This window comes from Oncorhynchus clarkii, chromosome 9 (assembly GCF_045791955.1).
Source record: "Oncorhynchus clarkii lewisi isolate Uvic-CL-2024 chromosome 9, UVic_Ocla_1.0, whole genome shotgun sequence".
Lineage (NCBI taxonomy): Eukaryota > Metazoa > Chordata > Actinopteri > Salmoniformes > Salmonidae > Oncorhynchus > Oncorhynchus clarkii.
The window spans coordinates 5,557,718-5,568,731 of NC_092155.1; the positions used below are offsets into that span (position 1 = coordinate 5,557,718).

Below are 11,014 nucleotides of genomic sequence, written 5' to 3' on the forward strand. Positions count from 1 at the left end.
CGAACTCCGCAGCACCCACTGCCGCATATTTTGCCCTCAGTGCATCATTGCATTGGAGGTCAATCAACTCCATTTGGAGGTTTGGTGGTGAGCTTTCCACGTCAACAGCAAATGGGTTACCGAGCAGTTCCAACCTGCTTTTTTGTGCTTCAAAGTCAGCAAATCGGCGTCGAAAGTCAGCGGCAAGCATACCTATTTTATCAGCCAACTGTGTGCTCGGGAACGCACTGGTAGAGAGCTTCTCTTTCATGGTCTGGCAGCTGGGAAAGTGGCTCAAATTTTCTTTCCGCATCTGCGTCTCCCACAGAGTCAGTTTGGTTTTAAATGCCTTCACTGTACTGTACATATCAGAGATGACACGATCCCGACCCTGCAGCTGCAAGTTTATTGCATTCAGATGACTCGTAATGTCACACAGAAAAGCCATTTCACACAGAAACATTTCGTCTCGGAGTTGTGTTGTGTCTTTCCCTTTGCTGTCCAAGAACAGACAAATCTCCTCACGAAGCTCGAAACATCTTTGAAGCACCTTTCCCTGGCTTAGCCATCGCACCTCTGTGTGATAAGGCAAATCACCATGCTCCGTTTCTAACTCCGTCAGAAATGCCTTGAACTGGCGGTGATTCAAACCTTTGGCTCTGATAAAGTTAACTGTGCGCGTGATGATGCTCATTACATGCTCCATTTTCAAGGCTTTACCGCACAACGCTTCCTGGTGTATGATACAATGATAAGCTGTCAGCTCACCTGTCGCGTTTTCCTCTTGCATCTTTTCCCGTATCTTCGCCACCAGTCCGCTCCTGTGTCCACACATCGCAGGTGCTCCGTCGGTTGTCAAACCCACGAGTTTTTCCCAAGGCAGCTCCATCTCATTTACACATCTTGACACCTCTTCATACAAATCATGCCCCGTAGTTGTGCCATGCATAGGACGTAAAGCCAAAAACTCCTCTGTCACGCTTAGGTTGGAGTCCACTCCGCGGATGAAAATTGACAACTGGGCAATGTCAGAAATGTCGGTGCTCTCATCCACAGCCAAGGAATATGCAATAAAATCTTTTCCCTTTTTCACAAGCTGCTCTTTTAGATTGATGGACAACTGGTCTACTCTCTCGGCAATGGTGTTTCTGCTCAGACTCACATTTAAAAAGAGTTGCCTTTTTTCTGGGCAAACTTCGTCACAAACTTTAATCATGCAGTTTTTGATGAAATCCCCCTCCGTAAATGGCCGGGCTGATTTAGCGATCTCTTCTGCCAAAATAAAACTGGCCTTGACAGCAGCCTGGCCTTGTGATTTGGCTTTTTTGAACAGAGCCTGTCGAGATTTGAGGCCTCGTTTTAATTCCTCTGCCTTTTGTAGCCTTTGTTCCATGTCCATATTCTTGTTTTTGTCCGCGTGTTTCGTTTCATAATGTCGTCTCAGATTATACTCTTTCAGTACCGCCACACTTTCTCCACACAGAAGACACACAGGTTTTCCAGCTACCTTCGTGAACATATACTCCGACTCCCACCTTGTTTGAAACCCCCGGTTCTCAGTATCCACCTTCCGTTTTGCCATTTTTGATGGGTATCTGAAAGTTAATTTTACTGTGATGCTGACGACTGCTGTGCCAATAAATATTGAAATCAAGCAGCCTACTGCTCGGTGCGTCACCTTTGCATTGTGGGAAATGTAGTATTGGTGCGTGTAAAAGATCTGCGGGCTGCCGGCTTGCTGCGGGCCGGTTCTAATAATAAATCAAGATCATTCCAGGGGCCGTAAAAAACCTTCTTGCGGGCCGGATGTGGCCCGCGGGCCTTGACTCTGACATATGTGCTCTAGAGAGTGTTGTATCTAGTTAATGTCTTCCTCCTCAGACCCTCTAGAGAGTGTTGTATCTAGTTAATGTCTTCCTCCTCAGACCCTCCAGAGAGTGTTGTATCTAGTTAATGTCTTCCCCCTCAGACCCTCTAGAGTGTTTTATCTAGTTAATGTCTTCCTCCTCAGACCCTCTAGAGAGTGTTGTATCTAGTTAACGTCTTCCTCCTCAGACCCTCTAGAGAGTGTTGTATCTAGTTAATGTCTTCCTCCTCAGACCCTCTAGAGAGTGTTGTATCTAGTTAATGTCTTCCTCCTCAGACCCTCTAGAGAGTGTTGTATCTAGTTAATGTCTTCCTCCTCAGACCCTCTAGAGAGTGTTGTATCTAGTTAATGTCTTCCTCCTCAGACCCTCTAGAGAGTGTTGTATCTAGTTAATGTCTTCCTCCTCAGACCCTCTAGAGAGTGTTGTATCTAGTTAACGTCTTCCTCCTCAGACCCTCTAGAGAGTGTTGTATCTAGTTAATGTCTTCCTCCTCAGACCCTCCAGAGAGTGTTGTATCTAGTTAATGTCTTCCCCCTCAGACCCTCTAGAGAGTGTTTTATCTAGTTAATGTCTTCCTCCTCAGACCCTCTAGAGAGTGTTGTATCTAGTTAATCATGCAGGCCCTTTAGGGGGTGTTGTGTTTTACGGGCTGTGGAGACAACACATTCTTAGCATTAGTATCTACCATCTCTGCCATAAGGATCCTATGTTCAAAGCGGAAACACTTCCTTAGCATTAGCATCTACTATCTCTGCCATAAGGATCCTATGGTCAAAGCGGAAATACTGCTTTAATATTAGCATCTACCATCTCTACCATAATGATCTTATGGTTACAGCGATAACACTTCCTTAGCGTTAGCATCTACCATCTTTGCCATAATGATCCTATGCTTACAGCGGTAACACTTCCTTAGCATTAGCATCTACCATCTCTGCCATAATGATCCTATGCTTACAGCGGTAACACTTCCTTAGCATTAGCATCTACCATCTCTGCCATAATGATCCTATGCTTACAGTGGTAACACTTCCTTAGCATTAGCATCTACATTATCCAGTGTGTCCGTCCTCCTCCGGCCCTACAGGGGGTGCTGTGTCCTACCGGCTGTGAGCTGAAGACGGCCATGCTGAAACAAGAGAGGAACGTGAAAGATGAAGTGAAGAGGATGCAGAAAGATGTTGACGACCTGTCGAGATCCTCTAACACCATCTATAACTACGTAGATGGCATGTCCTCAGCGCTGAGAGAGAGACAACTAGTCAGCAACGGTACAATACACACACACACACACACACACACACTTTCATATGGACATGTCCTCAGCGCTGAGAGAGAGACAGCTAGACAGCAACGGTAAGGCCTAGCTAGATATGTCATTTACATACAATGACCCAAGACAAGTAAACATGTACAGTGGACAGTGTCCCGACGTTCACACAGTATACAGTGTCCCGACGTTCTCACAGTGGACAGTGTCCCGACGTTCACACAGTGGACAGTGTCCCGACGTTCACACAGTGGACAGTGTCCCGACGTTCTCATAGTGGACAGTGTCCCGACATTCACACAGTGGACAGTGTCCCGACGTTCTCACAGTGGACAGTGTCCCAATGTTCCCACAGTGGACAGTGTCCCGACGTTCTCCGCTCTGTCCAATAACTAAACATATACACTACCTTATACCTTATACAGGGCTGTCATATGTTAGCCAAGTACACTAAGCATGCTCTCCTCTCTTCTCTCATTCTCCTCCGAACTCCCCCCTCTCTCCCCGTCGCTCTCCCCGTACCCCATACCTCTCCCTGTCCCTCTCTCCCCCATCTCATATCCCTTTCCCTCTCCCTCACCCCTCTCTCCCCCATCTCATCTCCCTCACCCCTCTCTCCCCCTCTACAGAGAATGGTGATCTGGTGAGTCAGTACACGGACAGTCTGGAGTCCCAGCATGCCTTTGCAAAGGAGGCTATAGACACAGTCTTCCCTTCTAACATTAGGTGTGTGTTTGTGTGTGTTTGTGTGTGTTTGTGTGTGTGTATATTGGAGGGGCAAGGTACAGTTATTAGCATCTTCAAGACATCGCTGAAAAACATCTACTCATTGCCATGGAGATCCTATGGTCACAGCTGAAACACTTCCTTAGCGTTAGCATCAACTCACTGTCATAGAGATCCTATGGTCACAGCTGAAACACTTCCTTAGCGTTAGCATCAACTCACTGTCATAGAGATCCCATGGTCACAGCTGAAACACTTCCTTAGCGTTAGCATCTACTCACTGCCATAGAGATCCTATGGTCACAGCTGAAACACTTCCTTAGCGTTAGCATCTACTCACTGCCATAGAGATCCTATGGTCACAGCTGAAACACTTCCTTAGCATTAGCATCAACTCACTGTCATAGAGATCCTATGGTCACAGCTGAAACACTTCCTTAGCATTAGCATCAACTCACTGTCATAGAGATCCTATGGTCACAGCTGAAACACTTCCTTAGCGTTAGCATCTACTCACTGCCATAGAGATCCTATGATCACAGCTGAAACACTTCCTTAGCGTTAGCATCAACTCACTGTCATAGAGATCCTATGGTCACAGCTGAAACACTTCCTTAGCGTTAGCATCTACTCACTGCCATAGAGATCCTATGGTCACAGCTGAAACACTTCCCTATAGCGTTAACGTCTACTCACTGCCATAGAGATCCTATGGTCACAGCTGAAACACTTCCTTAGCGTTAGCGTCTACTCACTGCCATAGAGATCCCATGGTCACAGCTGAAACACTTCCTTAGCGATAGCGTCTGTATTGAACCAGGGGTGGCATAACAAAGTCTTCTTCTTCCGTCAGGATTCTTCAAGGGGTCCTTGAGAAGATCCGGTTGAAGATTCAGAGAGTGGAGAAGGCTATCCTGGCCCAGAGGGAAGAATGCAAGGAGCCGTGCACTGTCTCCTGCCCCATACCTGTTGTCTCTGGTGAGGATGCGGACAGTGGGGTGGGTGGTTCTGTGGGTCGGGGTGGTTGATTCTGTGGGTGGTTCTGTGGGTGGGTGGTTCTGTGGGTCGTGTGGTTGGTTCTGTGTGTCGGGGTGGTTGATTCTGTGGGTGGTTCTGTGGGTGGGTGGTTCTGTGGGTCGTGTGGTTGGTTCTGTGAGTGGGTGGTTCTGTGGGTGGGTGGTTCTGTGGGTGGTTATGTGTGTGGAAATGTAGCTTACAGTAGGTCAGTCTGACTCATGCTCTCATGATGAGGTGACCCTGCCTGCCACTTCAACATCACTGTCACCCAAGAGGGAATTCTCTCATGAGTCATTGATTTCTTAAGACGTTGATTTCCCAGGGCGAAAGACCGAGCTTCCGATCCCACCTGTGGCATCAGACTAAACTTATCGCCCCCCCCCCCCCCCCCCCCCCCCCCAGGTAAGGAGTGTGAGGACATCTTCAGGAAAGGAGGAAGGGATTCTGGGATGTATCTGATCCAGCCTGACTCCTTCTACCAGCCCTACAAGGTCTACTGTGACCAGACTACACAGAAAGGAGGTTGGTGCTCTCTCTCTCTCTGTGTCTCTCTCTCTCTGTTTTCTCTCTCTCTCTGTCTCTCTCTCTCTCTCTCTCCAGCCATGCTTGTGTATATCTAGAACTTTTAAATGCATGAAGGGGGAGTGAAAAAGTGCTTTTGGAGAAAGGAATCGGAGAGAATCTATCCATTTATCCTTTATTTGATCTGTTTATTATCCCCCCCCCCCCCCCCCCCCCCTCCAGGCTGGACCACTATCCAGAACAGGAAGGATGGTTCTGTAGACTTTGGCCGGCGTTGGGACAACTACCGCAGTGGTTTCGGAAACATCGCCTTCGACGTCGGAAAGGGACATTGCAACACTCCAGGTGAGAGGAGGGAAATATGAATATGAATATATTACAATGGAAACATACAATTTCATTTATATTCAGTCAATTTAGGAGGTAAAGTCATGGTGTCACTGACCGTGTGTTTGTCCTGTGTCATGTGACAGGGGAGTACTGGCTGGGTAACGACCGCATCAGTCAGCTGACCAAGCAGGGACCCACTGAGGTCCTCATGGAGATGGAGGATTGGTCTGGCAACAAGGTCCACGCCCAGTACAGAAAGTTTACTATACAGGTAACACAGCCACGCCCAGTACCCACAGTTTACTATACAGGTAACACAGCCACGCCCAGTACCCACAGTTTACTGTACAGGTAACACAGCCACGCCCAGTACCGAAAGTTTACTGTACAGGTAACACAGCCACGCCCAGTACCGAAAGTTTACTGTACAGGTAACACAGCCACGCCCAGTACCAACAGTTTACTGTACAGGTAACACAGCCCAGTACCAACAGTTTTCTATACAGGTAACACAGCCACGCCCAGTACCAACAGTTTACTGTACAGGTAACACAGCCACACCCAGTACCAACAGTTTACTATACAGGTAATAGTATCTTTACTATACAAGGAACAGACAGACAGACAGACAGACAGACAGACAGACCATACATCTACACTTTCCAAACAAATTTTTCCAAAACGGCCATCAGAATAGATCCCCAAACGGCCAGCAGAATAGATCCCCAAACGGCCAGCAGAATAGATCCCCAAATGGCCAGCAGAATAGATCCCCAAACGGCCAGCAGAATGGGGTCTGGAGTTGTGTTACTGGAAAGCACTTTGCACGGAAAATGTTGTGAAATGTGAATAATGATAATTAAAATCCTGATTAATTGGGGGGCCTCCCGAGTGGCACAGGCTGTGTTGCAGCCGGCACAGGCTGTGTTGCAGACCCATGAGGCGGCCCAGCGTCGTCCGGGTTAGGAGAAGGTTTAGCCAGATGCTCTAGCTACTCCATGTGGCGGGCTGGGCGCATGCACGCTGACTACGTTGTACAGTGTTCCCTCCGACACTTTGGTGCGGCTGGCTTCCAGGTTAACCTGTTGCGACGACCAAACCCGGATCCGGGATTCTATTTATAGACCTAAGCTCATTACCATAACGCAACGTTAACTATTCATGAAAATCGCAAATGAAATGAAATAAATATGCTAGCTCTCAAGCTTAGCCTTTTGTTAACAACACTGTCATCTCAGATTTTCAAAATATGCTTTTCAACCATAGGAAAACAATAATTTGTGTAACAGTAGCTAGCTAGCGTAGCATTTAGCGTTAGCATTAGCGTTAGCATTAGCGTTAGCATTTAGCAGGCAACTATCACAAAAACAAGTAAAGCCTTCAAATAAAATAACTTACCTTTGAAGAACTTCTGATGTTTTCAATGAGGAGACTCTCAGTTAGATAGCAGATGCTCCGTTTTTCCAAAAAGATTCTTTGTGTATTAGAAATAGCTCCGTTTTGTACATCACATTTGGCTACCAAAAAAAAAAAAAAAAAAAAAAAAAAAAAAAAAATTCAGCCCTCAAAATGCGAACTTTTTTCCAAATTAACTCCATAATATTGACTGAAACATGGCAAACGTGGTTTAGAATCAATCCTCAAGGTATTTTTCCACATATCTCTTCAATGATATATCCTTCGTGGAAGCCTGGTTTCTCCTTGCTCTCAAATGGAAAAATAATTGCACCTGGCTTTACGCTCCAATTTCGACGCAGGGACACCAGGCGGACACTTGGAAAATGTAGTCTCTTATGGTCAATCTTCCAATGATATGCCTACAAATACGTCACAATGCTGCTAACACTTTGGGGGAACGACAGAAAGTGTAGGCTCATTCCTTGCGCAATCACAGCCATATAAGGAGACAATGGAAAACAGAGCTTCAGAAATTCTGCTCATTTCCTGGTTGATGCATCATCTTGGTTTCGCCTGTAGAATGAGTTCTGGGGCACTTACAGACAATATCTTTGCAGATTCTGAAACTTCAGAGTGTTTTCTTTCAAAAACTGTCAAGAATATGCATAGTCGAGCATCTTTTCGTGACAAAATATCGCGCTTAAAACGGGAACGTTTTTTATCCAAAAATGAAATAGCGCCCCTAGAGATCAAAGAGGTTAATAAGCAAGCAGTGTGTCAAGAAGCAGTGCGGCTTGGTAGGGTCGTGTTTCGGAGGACGCATGGCTCTCGACCTTCGCCTCTCCCGAGTCCGTATGGGAGTTGCAGTGATGGGACAAGACTGTAACTACCAATTTGATATCACGAGACTGTAACTACCAATTGGATGTCACGAAATTGGGGAGAAAAAGTGTTTATTTTTTAATGTACGAAAAAATCCTGATTGATTTATTAATGTATTGCAGGGCGAGACGTCCAACTACATATTGGCGATCGATGGGTATTCAGGAACAGCCGGTAACGTGATGCTGGACGGAGCTACGGCGCTGTTTGGAGAGAACCGGACCATGACCATCCACAATGGAATGATGTTCAGCACCTACGACAGAGACAACGATAACTGGTATGGGATGATGCTGGATGAGGTGGGGGGCTGTATGTCTGCTAGTTATTTTCCAATGAAGACCTAGACAACCAGGTAAGGGGAGGTCCTAACTAATCAATGAAGACCTAGACAACCAGGTGAGGGGAGGTCCTAACTAATCAATGAAGACCTAGACAACCAGGTGAGGGGAGGTCCTAACTAATCAATGAAGACCTAGACAACCAGGTAAGGTGAGGTCCTAACTAATCAATGACGACCTAGACAACCAGGTAAGGGGAGGTCCTAACTAATCAATGACGACCTAGACAACCAGGTAAGGGGAGGTCCTAACTAATCAATGACGACCTAGACAACCAGGTAAGGGGAGGTCCTAACTAATCAATGACGACCTAGACAACCAGGTAAGGGGAGGTCCTAACTAATCAATGACGACCTAGACAACCAGGTAAGGGGAGGTCCTAACTAATCAATGACGACCTAGACAACCAGGTAAGGGGAGGTCCTAACTAATCAATGACGACCTAGACAACCAGGTAAGGGGAGGTCCTAACTAATCAATGACGACCTAGACAACCAGGTAAGGGGAGGTCCTAACTAATCAATGACGACCTAGACAACCAGGTAAGGGGAGGTCCTAACTAATCAATGACGACCTAGACAACCAGGTAAGGTGAGGTCCTAACTAATCAATGACGACCTAGACAACCAGGTGAGGGGAGGTCCTAACTAATCAATGAAGACCTAGACAACCAGGTAAGGGGAGGTCCTAACTAATCAATGAAGACCTAGACAACCAGGTAAGGGAAGGTCCTAATTAATCAATGAAGACCTAGACAACTAGGGGAGGTGAGGTCCTAAGTAATCCTAGACCTTAGTTGATCAATCAAGTATGGGGAGGTTTGAAAACCCGCAGACACACAGCCCTCCAATAATTACATTTGGTTTAGGGATTTTTGTTCAGTCAATCAAAACATCTCTCTCTGTGTCTGTCACCCCCCTCTCCTCTAACAGGACTCCAGGCGATCCGTCCAAGCAGTGCTCCCGTGAGGACGGCGGTGGTTGGTGGTACAACAGGTGTCACTCAGCCAATCCAAACGGCCGTTACTACTGGGGCGGGACTTACACGCGGTACATGGCAAAACACGGCACAGATGACGGCATGGTGTGGATGAACTGGAAGGGATCCTGGTACTCTATCAAAGCCATCTGCATGAAGATCAGGCCCTACTTCGCCTCGCGGTAGACACACACAGGGACACACAGGGACAAGCACAGAGACACACACAGACACACACAGAGAGACACACACAGACACACCGAGAGACACAGGAAGGGACCTTTAGCTGAATCAGGTCAAAAACAAAGGTTTGCACCCCTTTCAGTACCCAGGACGATTCAACTCTGACCCGTAGCTGACTTTCTGTTCTACCTGATAATTAACTGCACCCACCTGGTAGTCCCAGGTCTAAATCAGCCCCTGATTTAGAGGGGAACACCTGGTAGTCCCAGGTCTAAATCAGACCCTGATTTAGAGCGGAACACTGAAAACAAGGTACTGGCTTGGAGGCTCTCTATGTTCGTACTGTATGTGAGAGCCAACAGAGAGCGCCAATGTGTCATAATCATAATCTGATCGAAATCTCTGAAACACTAAAGGAAACGTATAATGACTTCAATAGGGGCTTTTTTTAAAAACACTACAGAGGAACAAATGGTGCATGACGCAAGAGAAAAAGAGAGAAAAGGGATGTTGTTGTTTCAAACCTGAACCTGATGTCTTAATTATTTTTTTTTTATAAGGTTGAACAGAGAAAAGTCAAGTAAAAAGAGGAGTTTAAAAGAAGATTTTAAAAAAAACATATGTGTTGTCGCTGTGTGATGTGATGTGTGATTGTCCCTTACGTTACTCAATAAAAACATATTGTGGAACTTATTTCATGTTTTCTCGTCATCATCGTATCAACTCACAGCCATCAGATAATTTACCTGGAATGTGAATGGGATGAAGTGACCTGTAAAATGTGAAATCAAATATGATATACAGCTATATATATATATATTTACAGTGGGGAGATCAAGTATTTGATACATTGCCGATTTTGCAGGTTTTCCCTACTTACAAAGCATGTAGAGGTCTGTAATTTTTATCATAGGTACACTTCAACTGTGAGAGATGGAATCTAAAACAAAAATCCAGAAAATCATATTGTATGATATTTAAGTAATTAATTTGCATTTTATCGCATAAATATAAAATATATTTATAAAATATAAAAATAATAAATTGCACAAATACTTGTTCTCCCCACTGTATATATATATAGAGAGAGAGTTATGGTGTAGTGTGGCGTTATCATTGTATCAACCCACAGCCATCAGATCATTTACCTGGAATGTGAATGGGATGAAGTCCTCTGTAATATGATATACAGCTGTGTATATATAGAGAGAGAGTTATGGTGTAGTTACATCCAGTCAGCCAGCCAACCATTCAGCCAACCAGCCAGCCAACCATTCAGCCAACCAGCCAGCCATTCAGCCAACCAGCCATTCAGCCAACCAGCCAACCATTCAGCCAACCAGCCATTCAGCCAACCAGCCATTCAGCCAACCAGCCAGCCAACCATTCAGCCAACCAGCCAGCCATTCAGCCAACCAGCCATTCAGCCAACCAGCCAGCCATTCAGCCAACCAGCCATTCAGCCAACCAGCCAGCCAGCCAACCAGCCATTCAGCCAACCATCCATTCAGCCAACCAGC

The 11,014-nt window shown here is 46.0% G+C and overlaps 1 protein-coding gene across 1 annotated transcript in view; it reads left to right on the forward strand.

The window, feature by feature from the left end:
- The window catches only part of LOC139415795 (fibrinogen beta chain-like), a 15,396-nt gene extending 5,209 nt beyond the window's left edge, over positions 1–10,187 (forward strand). Inside the window, exons 4-11 of the mRNA XM_071163888.1 lie at positions 2,935–3,118; positions 3,747–3,843; positions 4,697–4,821; positions 5,263–5,382; positions 5,605–5,727; positions 5,856–5,983; positions 8,115–8,272; positions 9,266–10,187. Of these exons, the coding sequence (XP_071019989.1) occupies positions 2,935–3,118; positions 3,747–3,843; positions 4,697–4,821; positions 5,263–5,382; positions 5,605–5,727; positions 5,856–5,983; positions 8,115–8,272; positions 9,266–9,497 (1,167 nt within the window). The 3' untranslated portion in view covers positions 9,498–10,187. The remainder of the gene's footprint in view (positions 1–2,934; positions 3,119–3,746; positions 3,844–4,696; positions 4,822–5,262; positions 5,383–5,604; positions 5,728–5,855; positions 5,984–8,114; positions 8,273–9,265) is intronic.
- The last annotated feature ends 827 nt before the right edge of the window (positions 10,188–11,014 follow it).